The 17,524-nt window shown below is 37.5% G+C and overlaps 1 protein-coding gene across 2 annotated transcripts; it reads right to left on the bottom strand.

Moving 5' to 3' along the window:
• Positions 1–712: 712 nt before the first annotated feature.
• Positions 713–17,524, bottom strand: LOC120413620 (mitochondrial Rho GTPase-like). 2 transcript variants are annotated; one of them, XM_039574526.2, is made up of 8 exons: positions 16,875–17,523; positions 16,488–16,797; positions 11,703–11,908; positions 11,488–11,640; positions 10,644–11,432; positions 10,177–10,583; positions 1,323–1,385; positions 713–972 (listed from the first exon to the last, which is right to left on the bottom strand). In XM_039574526.2, the coding sequence occupies exons 2-8, from the start codon at positions 16,687–16,689 to the stop codon at positions 837–839; spliced, it is 1,956 nt and encodes a 651-aa protein (XP_039430460.1). In that variant the 5' UTR covers positions 16,690–16,797; positions 16,875–17,523; the 3' UTR covers positions 713–836. The 2 variants fall into 2 exon arrangements, with proteins under 2 accessions (XP_039430460.1, XP_039430461.1); XM_039574527.2 differs by lacking the exon at positions 1,323–1,385 and having other exon boundaries at positions 16,875–17,524.

The following is a 17,524-nucleotide window of genomic DNA, read 5'->3' on the forward strand; positions in this document are numbered from 1 at the left end:
AAATAATTTCGAGTTTTAATTTGTATATTTTCCATTATGTTGACTTAATCGACACACTAATTACAATTTTGGGTTGGTTTCTTTTTCTGCCCGGACTATTTCACTTTTTTGTAGTTGTTTGTCTGAAGTGCGTGCAATACGAAAAAAAATGTGTTCCTATTTCCTAACCATTTGAACAACCTTTACTATTTAGCAGTACGAAGCGCAACCTAACGCGTAACGTTTGTGTTCCTTTTGTTTTGTGTATGTTTTGCATGTCTTTGTCTATGTTAGTTAGTCTGCCTTTTTGAAATTTATCCCGCTAGGTAAAATATAATGATAGTATTGCAAGTTTATTGGTAAGACTGAAAGGTTAAACTAAGGGCTAACTCGGTACTTGTGTTGAATGATAAATTGTTAAAAGTAGTCTATGGTCTTCTATTTCATTCTTCAGCGCAGTGGATTCTCATAATAGTACGTGGCCGGTGGCGAGCAACAGCTTTTGGATCTAAGAATCTCGATATGCGAGTTTGTTGATTTTAATTCATGCAAGAACGCGAACGCTTAACTCTACGCTAGATCAATCTTTAAATTGGTTGAATTTGTTTCGTGTTTTCGCGTAAACCCCCTGGAAATTTCAGTAAGCGTCAAATATGTACAAATTTAAACGAATCAAACACGCTTTCAACCCGCCCAGCAGATGGAACGTTAGTTTTTTTTTCTTGTATCTGGCTTTGCTTTTTTTTGCTGCAATAAACTTTTCTTTACGCTTGATTGGTTGGCTCTACCTCAAAATATATTAATTTAATTTGGATTTGTGGTTGATGGTTACTCTCTGTTAAAACAATAAAACGGATTCATCGTGCGTGCGAGCTGGACCCGTGGAACGCCTTAACCACGAAAAAGCCCACGATGGTGGCCGCTGCGATGCCGAGGCCGGCCTTCCACCACAGCAGCGGATCGCTGGACATGAGCCCAAACTGCTTCAGGTGGCTGGAAAAAGATTTTTGAATTTAATAATTGAGGAGAATAAACGCAATGTGATGATCACCATGCGGGGTTTAAATATGATTGAAATAATGTTGTTTGTTACAGAATATAAGCCGATTTTGATCATTAAAAATCGACAAAATTTGTTTTTTTAGTAAAAAAGAAACCAAATGAAATGAAGTGAAAATTCAAACAAGGTTTGAATAACAAAAAATATTTGTGTTAGTAAAAATCCAAATATGTACAACGATTGGTTAGAGTAGAAAACACACAGCAGAAATTATTTACAAAACAAAAAAAAACACACACTCATCTAGAGACTATCATCAACCGTTTGAAAAAAAAAAACTTACGTTTGTTCCCACAGCTGTACCAATCTATGTTTATAGAAAAGAATCCACGCGGCTTGGAAACGACTGGATAGAAAAAAGGGTGCATTTTACTCATAGTTGCTTTCACATTAAAGTGTTGTGTTTAAAAGAAGTTTGTGCTACTGTTTCAAACACATTAAATTTGCATAAAAATATAGGGATTCAAATTTGAATAAGCTTTTTTGAGTTTTTGTTCACTAGAAAACGCTTCAAATCCTTAACCGGCTCCGTGGCTTAATGGTTGCGGCTTCTGCCTCGAATGCAGAAGGTTCAGGGATCAAATCCCGGTCGGTTACCTTGAAATTTGGAATCAGGAATTGAACTTTAAATATGAACAAAAAACCTTTAGGTGGGTGGGATTCGAACTCACACCCTTTGGATTGATGGTCTGGGACGCTAACCAGTCGGCCATCATGGAGTTAATGCTCTAGAACTGAATTGATCCGTAGTGGCGAAATAATGTCACAAGGTATAACATATCAATCCATTATATAACTACTAACACCGTCTCAAAACAGCCCAGGGCCATCTCATATACTCATGAACTGGACGAGGGAGTCGTGGATTGCCTGGCCCGAGTCATCTGCATTACCGATCTTTGTCCGTACAATTTCAGAAGAAATCGTTAGCCAGAGAAAGGTATTCGCTTCAAAGGTTCTTGAGATATATGGTGGTTACTAACCGAACCGTCTCAGTTGAAATATACTGTGGTTATGGCCAAGTCCTGCCAAGGCGGGGGTTCAAATACATACATACATACATACATACTAGAAAACGCTTCAAATCCAATATTTGAGCCAAACTGAGTTAATTTCAACTAAGATCAAACAAATCACAATCTTTTTTCTTATTTTTAAAACAAAAAAACGCGGGCCGAATATATATATTTAAAAAATTGAAGAGTTATTATCGGAAAAAAGTCTGAAACAAAAAAAAAAGATTTTTGCTTTGGGCTAACGCAAAACGCAAAAAATATTTTCATTGAGTTGAATTTAATGCACACAGTTTATGAGCACATTTTCAAAAAAATCAATCATAATCAACCAAATGAAAATGATAATTTTACATGGAAACAAAAATATGACCAAAAATCGATTTTTCGACACTTTGGGTCAATTCTGAGGACAGATTCAGATTCAGGGGCCAAAATTACATGGAAAAACATATAATTGAACAATTTTCTAAATTCGTTAGGGTGATCCCAAAAGGTTTTCCCTTGAAAATTTGACTTTTTCAAATGGCGATATCTCGAGTTTAAAGAAAAATACCCCTGAGATGGCGCTTAAAATTTGGCTTGCGCCTTTGCGAGATATTTAAGTTTTAAATTTGCATCTTTTTTACCTTAAAATCGCTGTAACTTTTGACCCTTAAGTCCAAATTGACTTGTCAAGAAATAAAAAAGTTTGGGTTTTTAGAGCTCTGAAAGTGCACCGAAAACCATCTTTTTCTAAAACTTGACCCTGAATTGCCACGTTCAAAAAACGGATTTTTGAAGGTTTGCTCAAATGCTTTCTAAAAAATTGGTCGTAGAAGGCGTAGATTACGAGATAACATTTTGGTGTCTTCGACAAAGTTGCTTGGATTGGCAAGCCCAACAACTTTCTACAAGACAAAAAATCCCAAAAATATTCCTGAAAAGTTAGATTTTGAAAATCACCCTAATAGTGAACCACCCTAATTTCCAACCAAACCAAAAGTTGCCCCTTTCCATATGCAACAACTCTTCTGAAGACACCAAAGCTCCAAAACTTCATCATTTTATGGCAAATCCATTTTCCACCTAATTTTGCGATCTCGACCACAGTGCAGTGATTTTTTTTTTTAAATATGTAATTATAAAACAGCAATTCCCCACGAAAACAGCATGATTCGAAAAAAAAGTTCTCCGATCGGGCTCAACATTTTTCTGGGGGTTCCTTGGCCAAAACAATTAGACCAGTATTTTTTTGTTTGGCCAATAGGGTGGCCTACGCCGTGTTAGGGTGGTCCGAAAAATGGCCATTTTCGTCAATTTTCGTAAAAACCACTTTTTTCAGAAATCATTCAGACGCAAAAGAAAGGTAATTGGGTACTAAAGCCCTATGTCAATTTTTATGTACAACGGTAAAAAACACGATTAAAAACTATTTCTGATCACTTTTTTTCATTTTAATGCAAAATTTTTTTTTGACTAGACAACATTTTTTCGATGGATCAACTATGGTCCCCTTGGAACGAGCTGTCAGGTAGGAGCTTTTCTGTCAAGAAGGACCGCGAGGTTAATTTTTCTAAATTGATTTAAAAATCCATTTTCAACTCTTTGTGGTCGTACAAAGAGTCATTGTACTCAGAAAAATAAGCTTTATCGCTGTAAACAATAATATCAGCAATCTAAGCTCCATTTTAGGACCCAATTAGTTTGGCTTTGGGGAAAAATAGTAGGAAGTTTCAAAAAATTAGCTTAGCATTTGAAAAGGTCGTATGAAAACTTAAAATGCTGTTTTGAAGGTCTCGGGATCAAAGAGCCAATGTCTGAAAATATTTTTACCTGTATACTCGGAAAATTTTACATAACATATCAAAAGATAGTGAAGTTATATTTTATGTTTTCTGAGATACGATTTTTTTAAAATAAAAACTGGGGTTTTCGACGCGCAAAAATAAGAAAATGACGAAAAAGGGAAAAAAATCGACTTTTTCACTAAAACTGCGATAACTTGAAAATTTCAGCGATGACCTATACATGTTAGGGTACCAAAATTTTGTAATTGAAATACGCAACTTTGCATACGTTTTTGTATTTTTGAACTTTGATTTTTGTATTTTTTTAATACTTTAAAATTTTTAATCTGTGTTTGGTTTTTGTATTTTTTTAGTTAATATAAACAAAAATCAAAATATGCATTTTTGAAAAAAAAATTTAAGAATTTATTTAATATTTTTATTTTTTTGCCTTTCTTACTAAAGAAAGGTATAGGTTTTACTTTATCTAATAAATTTTTTTTTAATGTGAATATATTGTTCATAAGAGTTTGTATATGTTGAAATACTTTACTTTTTCATTATTTTTTTAAAACTTTTATACTACCCATGTTCGCATAAATGTCCCATATGCAAAAACAGCTGAGAAAAACGCAATTGAAGTTTGTCCCATACATAAGGCTACGTGTTAAGTTTTCGCGAAAAAAAACTGGATTTTCTCCTGATTTCTAGAACAATAGTACTGGATGTTGTACTGCCGTTCTACGCATAATTGTCTCATGTTCAAAAAAGTGCAACTGAGAAAAACGCGATTGAAATTTTTCGACCGATTTCTGTGTTTCTACGCATAATTGTCCCGTGGGTTCCTATTCGCCCTATGTGTCCCTAATCGTCCCAGTTAGCAGTTTATCACCCTTATTTGTGATCCTCTTGCTATACAACAGGTGAACAAGGCATAATGCTTAGTAAAACTAATGATTCCGTGTAAGAAAATACTTGGTGGGACAATTATGCGTAGAAGTTCAACGATGGGACAAACAGACTTGGTGTTGTTTTTGGTGAGTTTCCGAACAAAGTTCCAGATTTTATGTGTTTTTCTTTAAGTACACATCAGACTAAACTTAAAAATGGCATGAAGTCAAAATCGTCAAAAACTGACATGGGACAATTATGCGTAGAACGGCAGTGTAGGCCCTTTTGAAAGAGCACACGGTTTTAAACCAAACTGCATCAATAACTCAAAAACCATGAAAATGCATATGGGACATTGTGATCAGTATAGCTTTTTGAATTGTTTTGATTTTTTTTTAATTTCAGATTTTATTTTTGTGCGTACTTGATTTATTCGAAGACCTTGGAAAAAATTCACTTCGGATAATCAAATCACGAAAAAACATGTTTTTGTCTTATTTAAGATTGTCAAGTTGTTTAAGTTTTTTTTTTTAAGTGATTCAGAATTTTTTAATCCAAAATGGCGGAATTGAAACATTGTAAAAATGCATTTTTAATTTATTAGGCAACCAACAACTCGAATTCGACTAAAATGGGATCGTAGAACTCGAATTTGATATTAAATAAAAGAAAAGAAAAAAGTTGCTCATAATTCGATTATCCGAAGTACCATACAAGCCTTATTTTTTAAGTTCTTTTCAAATGATTAATCACAAAATACTATTTTTGTTGTTGAAATTGTCTGCGATTTTTGAGTATGAAGAAAATGAAATAAATTCAACGTAGAAATGTTCGTATATTTTAGTTTTATGTATATTGGAACCGAAAATGTCCACGCCAAGCCAAGGAAAAATTTTGAATGCGTGTTTCGGAGATTTTTGGATGTCTGCTCTTGTTTACGAGAGTAAGCATGATCCAAAATTTAAAAAAGGTCAAAATTCTTAATTCGACAATCTAAAAATAAAAAAAAATCAAGGAATTCCATAATTCTTAAATAAAAAAAAATGCTTTTAATGATTTTTTATTTCAATCAAGTGCATTTTTGAAAATCTGAAAATATTAAATTCTTGTCTAAGATTTTTAAAATTTTGTAGAAATTCGCTTCGCTAGGAGACGGCGATTTTAGCGGGTTGCAGACTGGATTTCGCCATGTGATGTGATGATTGTCTAAGCCCAGGTTGCCTAGGAATTGATAATTGGAAATGAAACCAATTCCACCTGAATCAGATTCTCACCACCATGACAGCTGACCATTGCCGATCGCTCCCATGTCAATATATTGTGGAAATTGAAAAAAAAAAAAATATTTTTTCGATTTTTTTTATTTCAGGATTCAAACATTTTTTATTGGTATCTGAAAAAAAAGTTTTTTTTTAATGTTAATAGACTTGATTTTTTAATTCTTTGATTTTTTTTTTGGTTTTCAAATTCTCCAATTTTATTGTCATTTTTATTATTATTGTTTCATATTTATTTTTATTTTTTAAGCCTTTTTGTTTTATTCTAGTACTTAACTGCCGTTTCACGCATAATTGTCCCATGTTCAAAAAAGTGCAACTAAGAAAAAGGTGAGTGAAATTGTTCGACCGTTTTTTGTGTTTCTACGCATAATTGTCTCGTGGGTCCCATTTCACCCCATAAGTCCCTAATCATCCCAGTTAGCAGTTTATCACTCTTGTTTGTAATCGTCTTAAGTTCTTATAAAGTTAGTGTATTTAAATTTTTCATAATTTTAGTTTCGTTAGAGCTTTTTATTTTGTAATCTCTTGATGTTTTTTTTTAATTTTTTTTAAACGTTTTGAATTGATTTGAATTTTTTAACTTTTTTTTAATTTTCGAATTCATTGGATTTTTATATTTTTTGTGCATATTAGAATTTTTTAACTTTTTTTTAGTAAAAAAGATAGTGTTCAGATTTTTTTTTATAAATTTTGGAAATGTGTTTTGTTAAATTTTAGGATCTGGTGTTTTTTAAAATAAATTTTTGGTTTTTTTTTATTTTTTCGATTTTTTTAAATTTAAAAACTTTTTAACTTAAAAAATGAGTTTCAACTTTTTTCGTTTATTACAAGAGCAAAACGAATAGCAATGTGAAATCCGGCTTACCGTCAGGTGCAAATTTGAGTTGGTGTTTGCCCACATCTGTGGAGACACCACTACACAAACAGCAAATTTTGACTATATAAGCCGAGAGCTCTACCCTGCACAATCACCAAACTCACTCCAGAGTCGTCCAAACCAACTACGATGAACAGCAAAACCGTTCTACTTCTGCTGGGCACGGCGTGCCTCTTTGCCCTGATCCACGTTTCGGCGGGAGTGTACGCCCCAGGAACCGCCAAGGTAGACGTTACCAATGGAAAACCAGGCCGCATCCCAACAGTTCCCAGCAAGATGTCCAATTTCCAAAAGGAGGTCGAGCGGATCTTCGACGCGTATAACGTTGACCCCGTTACCCGGGATCATATTCTGAATCGCATCAAGCAGCGCATGGTGGAACTGCACGTCACGGTAGGATTCCGTTGATTTCGCCACAGCGGATGAAAGTGAATGGACAACGGCGATCAGGACAAGACACAGTAATGTTTAAGGAATTTGAAGCTTTTTGGATCAATCGGAAAATAATGTCATATAAATTAAATCTGGCATCTAAGTTTAATAAAAGTGTGTTCAAAGTAAACGAATTTTTATTTTTTAACAAGTAGGATGTAATAAAATCGGTGAATTTTGTGGCCATTTCAGGGTATGATCCCCTAAGTATACTGAGCCCGAATCCCAAATATGAGTTTGATTAGTTGCGACATGACCTGGCGCTTTGACTTTGAATTTTAAATGGGAATTATCCCGTAGAATCGATGCGTTTTGTTTTTTGCTAGTTTTGAGCCCCTTAAAGATTTTTTGCATTTTTCAAAACCTCATGCGCTCATAGTCCGTGTTCCAGGGAACAACTTTGCCGAAGAGTGCAAAAAAGTTCGTCCGCTATTTAGAATGTAATAGAATTTATAACATTACCGCTGAAAAAATCAAATTCTTTTGGCAGCACCATCAGCTTGCTTGGTAGCATGAGCGTCGCGACGCCTGTCTCAATCTTTTCTGCAGGAGCAGCAAGTGCTGCCAGAAGAGAGTACTTTGAAGATGATCCCAATCGATCAAAAAATTCCTTCAAATGATACAGATTTATGAGTTTTTACATTCCATTTGCCGATTTCGAACATTTTTTTTATTTGGCTCAAACCTTGTTGGGGACTTCCCTATGACCGAAGAAGCTTTTTTGTGTTATTGGTTCACCCATACAATTTTGACAGTTTAGTACGTAAACTTGTAATGTAAACGTGTAACTTTTCAATGAATTTTCTGATCAATGTGTCTCCGGCAAAGTTGTTGGTATTGTTGAGGACTATTCATAAAAAATAGGTACACGGAAAACAAAATTTGGCGATTTTATTATTACCTTTTTGCCTTCCTCACTGAGGTAAGGCTATAATCCTGCTCGAAAAATGAACTTTTGAAATACAGCTCGTAGACCTATATTCATGTATACCTATCGGCTCAGAATCGAAAACTGAACAAATGTCTGTGTGTGTGTATGTGTATGTATGTATGTGTTCAAAATTCTTGCCAAGTTTTCTCACTACTGGCTGGACCGATTTTGATCAAACCGGTTGCATTCGACTTGGTTTAGGGTCCCATACATCGCTATTGAATTGTTTGAAGTTTCGATAAGTAGTTCAAAAGTTATATATAAAAATGTGTTTTCACATATATCCGGATCTCACTTATATGCATGAAAACTATGTCCGGATCCATCATCCAACCCATCGTTGGTTAGGTAATCAAAAGACCTTTCCAACGAGTCCAAAACACTGAAGATCTGGCAACCCTGTCTCGAGATATGTCCTCTTAAGTGGCATTGATGCACTTTTTTGAAGCCGGATACTACTTAAATGTATGTAAACTATGTCCGGATCCACCATCCGACCCATCGTTGGTTAGGTTATCAAAAAACCTTTCCAACGAGTCCAAAACATTGAAGATCTGGCAACCCTGTCTCGAGATATGGCCACTTAAGTGATATTGATGCTCTTTTTGGAAGCCGGATCTCACTTAAATGTATGTAAACTATGTCCGGATCCACCATCCGACCCATCGTTGGTTAGGTAATCGAAAAACCTTTCCAACGAATCCAAAACACTGAAGATCTGGCAACCCTGTCTCGAGATATGGCCACATAAGTAATATTTATGTACTTTTTGGAAGCCGGATCTCCCTTAAATGTATGTAAACTTTGTCCGGATCCACCATCCGACCCATCGTTGGTTAGGTTATCGAAAAACCTTTCCAACGAGTCCAAAACATTGAAGATCTGGCAACCCTGTCTCGAGTTATGATTACTTATGTTATATGTGTGTACGTTTTTTCTGGATTCAAAAAAATAGCTGAAATATGTGTCCAAACCACTCATATTACCCATTGTTGGTAAAAAAAGAGGAAGGCATCAACCACATAGGTGGATTATGTTAGTTTTTTACAAAAACTCAGTTTCCCAAAATCCAATTTTTTTTTATTTTCCAGATTTTTTGATTTGTTTTAGGGGACAAAACCTCGCCACTTTTTAGCCATAGAGAAGTATGGTCGAAAAATTTGCCACCAAATTATGATTTTTTTGAAAAAATAGTGAAGTGAAATTTCATACATAAATTTAATTAATCTAATTTGTTATGAAAAATTAAATTTGCAATCGAAAAGTATTTACACATTTTTTGCTAAAGGGCCCTGTTTTCAAAATATAGCCAGTGGAAGCTTGATTTCAGCGAAATATTTGCAGTTTTTTTTATAGTTCTGAACTCAAGGATTTGCTTAGGATTTTTATTTTCAGAAAAGATTCATTTAGGTAAAAAGATTCATATTAGATTGAGTCATTATATTGATGTTGAATGCACTTCAGACTGCAACCGTCTGTGAACAATAAATAAATCTGTTTTCAAGGAGATTCCAAAATTATCAGCATGTTTTTTGCCTGATTCAATGAGAAAGAGAAATCGAAAGTTTGGGAAATTCCACAAGTGCAGCTTTATTTACTTTTCACAGGCGTCGGTTAAGTTGCAGATGTTCAAAGTAAACATAATCATTCGAACAGACGAATTCACTTTTCGAAAATTTAGTTTGAGTTTTACTGAACGCTTTGGTCCTCTCTAGAACATTAACAGATCAAACAGTGAGCAGGTAAAATGTAAACCTTCGAACTTTTAATAAAATTTGTATGCAAAATATAAACTAATAAAATAAAACGACAAACTTTCTACGACAACACCCCCCATCTAACCGGGTGAGTTTGAAAAACCAAATTCTCAGACCGTGTTCACCATCAAAGTTCTACTCCCCAAAAAAAGAAGAAACAAACAATAATCAAGATTGAAACACTCACGGGAATGCCGCCATCGTCGCCAGCTTCGTGTAGAGGTCCTTCTTGTTGTGCTTGATGCTAAAGTACTGCGGCGGCAGCAGTTTGTACTTGTGGCAAAAGTCGGGCGACTGCAGCAGATACTCCTGGCGCATCTCCTCCATGTCGGCCTTGGCGCCGACAATCAGCACCGGAATCTTGCTCTCGGCAAAGTACTTGATGTATATCCGGGCGATGTACTCGAACGACTTGGGGTTGTTGATGTCGTACACGAGACAGGCGACGTCGCAGTTGACCTCGCTGGGCTGGAGCGGGTCGAGCACCTGGCGCACGTCAATGTCCCGCAGGACGAGGTACTTTTCCTGGCCGTACACCTGGACCGTGTTGATGGCGAACGGGTTGGTGCCGCGGATCTCCTTGTCCGTTAGTTTCTGGTGGGTGGAAAGTTTTAGTATTTATTTCGTTACATTCGGTACTCCTACAACACTTACCCTCATATCTTCAGCCAGAAACGCTCGACAAAAGGCCGTCTTGCCGGACCCCTTCGGGCCAATCACGTGGCACATGTACACCGATCGGCTGTTTTGCTTCTTGGCCAGATCGATCCGTCGCTCGCGCGTAATGTGAATCGCCGCCAGTTGGGACTCGTTTTCGTGCACATTAAACCCGAGGTAAGCGAGATATTCCAACGTTTTGTTCAAATCGACCAGCGTCATGAGCGTCCACCGGCACATCCAGCCGTGCAGCGTAGGCCAGCCACTTTCGTTGGTCGGCACGGTGCGTTTGATGTCGGTGGAGAAGGGTGGGCAGGGGCAGGCGTTGAACACGATCCGGAACTCCTCGGGGGAGAGCGCTCCGTCACCGTCGCGATCGCTTCGTTCAAACAGCGAAACTAGAAACTGTTGTCCCCGGTGGGACAGTTCGGTGCTGCTGCCCGGCGGAATCTTCACCGGTGGGTGCAGATATTCCGAGCTCATTTCGAGGCTTTCGCTGTATCCGAAGCGACGCAGGACGGCCCACGTAGTTTCGTTCCTCCCCCGCTGGATGAAGAGACAGTGCAGAAAGAGGAAGCCTTTGAGCGTGACCGAGTCGTTGCGGATGCCGTCGGGAGTGTTCTTCATTAGGACCGCCTTCACCTCGTCGAGTACCTGCGGCTGGAGAGGCGCGTTGAAGCAACGCCGCTGGAAGTGGTTGAGCTCGTAGTCGTTCAACAGGCCGTCCCCGTCGATGTCACACACTTTAAATATCCGCACCAGCGCTTTCTTGCAGGCTTCCGTCAGCTGTAACGAAGAAATTGATTAAGACGCCTCAACAACTCGCCTAGTTGCTACTTACGTCCTGCTCTTCCATAATGTACAGGGGTGCCGTCGGATGAAGAACCGCCTTCTGCGCGTAGTAAAACATCTCCGAAATGTTGTGCAACGTTTTGGCCGAACACTCGACGCAGCTCTCGACCTCCGGGAAGTCCTCCATGATCGATAGTACGTGCTGCAACGAAACTGACCGTCAGTCTTCCCTCAACCCCTGAACAAAAAAAAACACAAACTCACATCAATGGTGGAGTAGTCGATCAGGTCAACTTTGTTGCCCACCAGCACCACCGGTTTGCGCTGCTCGCCGGAACTCTCCCGCACCAGCGGCAACCAGTGGGACGTGATGCGGTCGAGGGACTCGTCGCACTCGACCGAGTACACTATGCAGACAACGTGCGCCTTCTGGACCTCCTCGGCGAGCGCCTCGTCCGACTGTTCGGCAGCTGAGGGGTTGGAAAGGATTATTGTATTTTTTTAGGTCGAGCTTGAAAGAAAATTGAATCGTTTAAAAAATATTTTACTCTTTTTATTTGAGGCCTTTTGGTAATAACAAGAATTGCAAGAAAATCAGATTGGTATATCGCGAAATAACGATTAAAAGTTATTGTTTTTCAGCACGTTCTACAATTTAGGTTCAATTTAGGACAACGAATATCCAAACTTTTCCAAAAGTGGACCCCTGTTAATTTAACATAAACATACAATAAATGCTTGTTGTTATCAACCTATTTGCATATATTTCAATCATGAGTATAAATATACCTGTTGTCATATTTAAAGTACTAACGTTGCTGAAACTGTTAGAACTTATAATTAATCAAACTGCTTAACTGAAGCTTCATAATTTAAGTTTGACATTTTATTTTATGAAAATAAATCAATATCAAATCATTTGTTCTGAAAATAAACTTGCGTGGTTTTCTTAGCAACTGTAAACAAATCTATTGTTTTGTTTTGGTCAACTATTTAAGTAGTTGTCATGGATATTAGCATCAAAATTAATTTTTTAATCATTTTTATGATCAGAGTGGTTTTTGACACGTTTTCTATGATATTTTTTGGAAATAAATGTGTTTAAAAGTCTGTTAGGTTTTTATGTTGTGTTAAGCCATATCTGTTAACAAAATTTATTTCTTTACAATGAAAGGTTGGCAAATGTCCTCTTTTAGTCTTTATATCTATCATTAGACCCACACCATGCATCAAAACATCAAATATCGTTTAAATTTGATATAAAAATAACAGCTTTCCTATAGTGGACCCAGGTCCGAAAAAAAAAACGAAACTATTGGCACTACGCCCCCCGGGGCATGGCCTTCCTCTAACGTGGGATTTCTGCTCCAGCGCCTCTGACGAGACAGGAGAAACCGGGACCGACGTTTTACTTCACCATCCGATAGAAGCTCAGTGGATAAGGCGGGAATCGAACCCGCGTCTCATAGCATCATCGGGATCGGCAGCCGAAGCCGCTACCCCTGCGCCACGAGACCCACGACCCAGGTCCATAACTGGCAAAAAACACGTTTTTTTCTCAAGTGGCTGTTTTTCTGCCCAAAAGCAAATAAATGATGAAACAAATAGTCAGAACTGTTCAGAAGATTTAAAATTTAATTGTGTTGTGCAAAGGGTTATGAAATACACTCAAACCCCGGTGGTTGGTCACTTTTTCGTTTGACACTTTTTTAGTTTGTACCCCGTTGGTTGGTCAAAGTCAAACCAAAAAGTGACGAACTGTCACTTTTTACACGGCGCTCACGCACACATCTAAACAAACATTTGGTAGTATGTGTAAACTCCGTATAAAAGGGGTGTCAAACTAAAAAGTGACCCCGTTCGTTTGACAACAGTTGGTGTCAAACCAACGGGGTTTGAGTGTAGTGCTTAAAATATTGAAAAAAATGTTCGTCAGCTCTACTAGGGGGTCCACTAATGGTTAAATACCCTACTGCCTCTGCGGAATTTTCGGCGAATTTTTTAGCCTCGAAAAAAAAAATGGAACAATATTTTTGATCGCACAATTACAGATTTAATCAAATTGAGTTCTGCAAAGTTCTATGATCATCTGGACAGCCTAACAAATCACTAGAAAAAAGAATCGTCTCGATTGGTTAGATTGTGCCCAAGGACCAGCGAGTTCCAACTTTTTTGAGGGGTTTTGAGTTGGAATGTTAAGCTATTGTGCCACAAACAATATGCGTGGTAAAATGCTTAAACCAAAATATTGTCTGTTTAACTTGTTTATGTGATCTTGAATTTTGAAATCTACGATTCCACTTTAGTAAAATGTGGAAGGTTGATTGCCTATTGAATTATCAATTAAATTTCCACCATCTTGGATCTACAAACTCAAAATCATTTAAAATTAATTCAGCCGCTGTTCGCATAAATGCGATAAATACAGTCTTAAAAAAATATTATGAGCTATGCTGCCGTTTTACGGCGATATGATGTATACGCCATCGAGGTGATTTTGCTGTAGACACGATTTTCTGTTTTTGTTCATTTTTTCAATTTAAAATGACTAATTCAAGGTCTGCTCTGTAGAAACTGTTAAAAAGTACAATGAAAATGTGGCCCCTACAAAATTTCTTGTTTTTTCCTATTCTCTACGATTTTAAACCACAAACATCATTTGGCCGAAAAAATAGCAATAAAAAATCACTACTTTTACTTCCCAATGATGTATGTATACATTGCTTGATCAAAGCTGGCTACTAGGCTGGCTATATTTTTGTGCCAGCTATTTTTACAGCTGAGCGGATCCCTTAATGCATTGTCCTCGTGGATACTTTAAGGGGGGGGGGGGGGAGGGTATTAGGGAGCGTTCTTTTATTACGTAACAAAGTTGGGGGGAGGGGGGGTTGGAGGCCGTGTTACGCTCCATACAAAATTTTTAAAATTTGTATGGAAATTTTGTTACTAGTGGGGAGAGGGTCTAAAAATCCGTTTTTTTTTGCGTTACGTAATAAAAGAACGCTCCCTTAGCGATTGTCTACGCTCCATAAACACATTTTTTTGCATGAACAATTGTCCACAAGGGAGGTGGGTGGGTTTAGATTTTTCAAAAAAGTATCTACGTGGATGTGGATAATGGCCTATCTACAATCACTTAGCTTAGAATAGTTAAGTAAAGTAAAACTTAGAAAATGTACACAACTTACGGCCGTCATCCACAATCAACTTAGAAAATTTGCTGGGCTGATATACGTTGCTATGCAGTTGTTTGTTTACCTTTGATATGGAAACGTCAACTTACCGTAGATTTTGAAATTTTCCAAACCATACGTCAAGTTTCTAATTTTATTCCTTTTCATTGTAGAAGATCAGATTCATTTCCATTGATTCAAACTCCTAAGCTAAGTGAAATTTTCTAAGTTAAGTTATTGTAGATAGGCCATAAGGTGTCATCCATTAAGTACGTCACATTAAAATCAGCCAAAATTTACTCCACCCCCCTTTGTCACGATTTCCCTATGCTTTTAACACGCAATGTCACGCTTGCTCAAAACCCCACTCTTCCCTCAGAACGTGCCTACTTTATGGATGACGCCTATTGGACGTCCCCTAAGAATTAAATCGAAATAATGTAATAAAATATTGCCAAGTCTTGATTTGGTCCCAAAACCTTAAATCAACATTCAAACAGAATTGAATTTGACTTCTAGCAATTCTCAATGTATACATACATCATGATGAGTAAAATTGGCGTATACATCATTGTTTGTTTGCTTAATAAAATGGGCCCCAGAGCAGTTTTTTGAAAAATTCTTTCGTCAGGAGGTAGCTTTTAAGATTCTTTATCAGACTGTACAATAAAATTGAAAATGTCCAAAATGGCGTATACATCATATCGCCGTAAAACGGCAGTATGGGACAGAGCGATTTTTAAAGATGAGAATTTAAAAAAAAATCAAATTGCTTTCTACTACAGTTTTTATATTTATTGCATAGCATACAAGTTACAGGTATTTAGTACAAATATTGCAAAGTTTTAACACATTTTCGATTTAGTATTAAACGACGATTGAGGAGAATCAGGAGAAAATTAAAAAAAAATACACAGATACAACAATGTTATTATTTACAATTTTATAAAATATGTAAAATTCACAAACAAGAAATTAAAAAAAAAAAACAACAAATAAGGTTTTGAACTCTTAGATTTTTTTTCTTGAATCTTTTTGTTTTTTTTTTTTTAATTTCTTGTTTTCCATTTTGTTTGATTTTGTTTTTTATTTGTTTTTGTTTTTTTTATTTGTTTTTAAAAGATGTTAAGTGTTGGAGGTTTTTTTTTATTTAATTAATTGTTCTGGGTTCGTTTTTCTTGTGATGATTCTTTTTTAATTTTTTTGCATTTTTTTATGTTTCAAAAAATATTCAAAAATTCTAGCATAAATTTCGACCGTTACTTTTCAATATATGATCGGGATTTCTCGATACATGAAAAAAAAAATCAATCATAGTTTCTTGATGGTACATACATAAAAAAAAATTGCCTATCCTGGTTTTTTTTCAGGTATTTATTTTTTTAACCCATTTTTAGATTAATATGAGTGATAACTAGACTTGGTTTGCAGTATGTAAAAAATCAACTCAATCCAAGTGCTCTGTCAGCAAATTCTCCCACTTACATTACATTTCTGGAGTTTTTTTTTTGAAAAGGACCTATAAACCAAATTTTAAACTTTTGCTTTTTGGGTGTTTTTAGAACCGCCTTGAGTCAGGGGTATTCAAAAACGCCCAAAAAGCAAAAAAATGAAAATTTGGTTTATAGGACCTTTTCAAAAAAACTCCAGATTTGTACTACATAACAAATGTCCACTATTAGCAAGAAAACAACTGGTTGCAGAAGCGGCTAATCGCAAGTCTCAAATATTTCATTGACAAGATGATGTAAACGCTCTACGAGAAGCAACACACTTCATCAACTCTGTATAGACTAGCCAAAACTGTCGATGACTCGTCTCCCCAAAGTAAAACCGCAACATGTCAAAAACCCTCTCCGTACACTCACTGACTTACCCGAATAGTCCACAATGTTGGTCGGCACCTGCTCGGGCGTTACGTCTGCCGGGATGGTAATCTCCTCCGCCTTGGTGGGCACATCCTCCGGAAACTCCTCGCTCACCAGCGACAGGATCAGTGACGTCTTGCCGACGCCCTGGTCACCTACGAGCAGGATTCGGACATGCCGCCGGTGGGACGACGATGACCACGCAACCATTGCCGCGAATTAACACCGGATTGCGGTTCCGGTTGTTAGTGTTGAGTGAGGGGTTTTATTCTAGATTGAGTTCTTTTTAAAATCTTCACATTGAGGATGTGGTTCTTCCTGAAAGGAGTAGATAACAATCGATTAGTGATTATTATGACGGGTGACAAAAAGGAGGAGGCAAAGCTGTAACTTACACAATCGATTTTGCAGTAAACCTTTCGTGAATTCGCGTAATCCACACACTTATTTCAAGCTAAGCTTCCACGATCTTCGCTTGGCTTGGCACAGCCCGGGGGGTCAACAGCATGCAACGCGATCCCACGGCATAAAATCAACATAAAATTTCACGCACTCCCGTTACACCACCCCCACGACCAACTAACTTTGGTCCCGTTTGCCGTCCACTTTGACTACCCCCGGGGAGAGGTGCAGAATATAACACGGAAATTGATTGACGTCTTTCGCGGAAGTCACAGATTCTTCGAATTCCACTCCACGACTCCAGGAAGCGCCACACCGTCACTAACAAAAACGCGCACCCGACCCGAGTCCCCAGCAAGAACCTCCCCCGCCGAGAAAAAAATCCAATCGCCGTCCGACGAGGTCGTATTTTGTTATGCACTTGCTGCTTGCGCTGTTTGACGGGCCTCTTCTTCTCTTGCACTGCCTGCTTGTTACGCAAACCCAATATCTGCGCCGCGACTTCAAGATCTGCGGCTCTGGAGGAGAGAAAAACATAACCAGGGCAGAAGAGGAAAATTTTTGACAGTCGACTCGAGCACGAATCAAAGCAGATCGGGGAAACTCGCGACTTTTCCCCCTTTTTGACGTTCCGTTATGTGCG

Source organism: Culex pipiens, chromosome 2 (genome assembly GCF_016801865.2).
Source record: "Culex pipiens pallens isolate TS chromosome 2, TS_CPP_V2, whole genome shotgun sequence".
NCBI classification, from domain to species: Eukaryota; Metazoa; Arthropoda; class Insecta; order Diptera; family Culicidae; genus Culex; species Culex pipiens.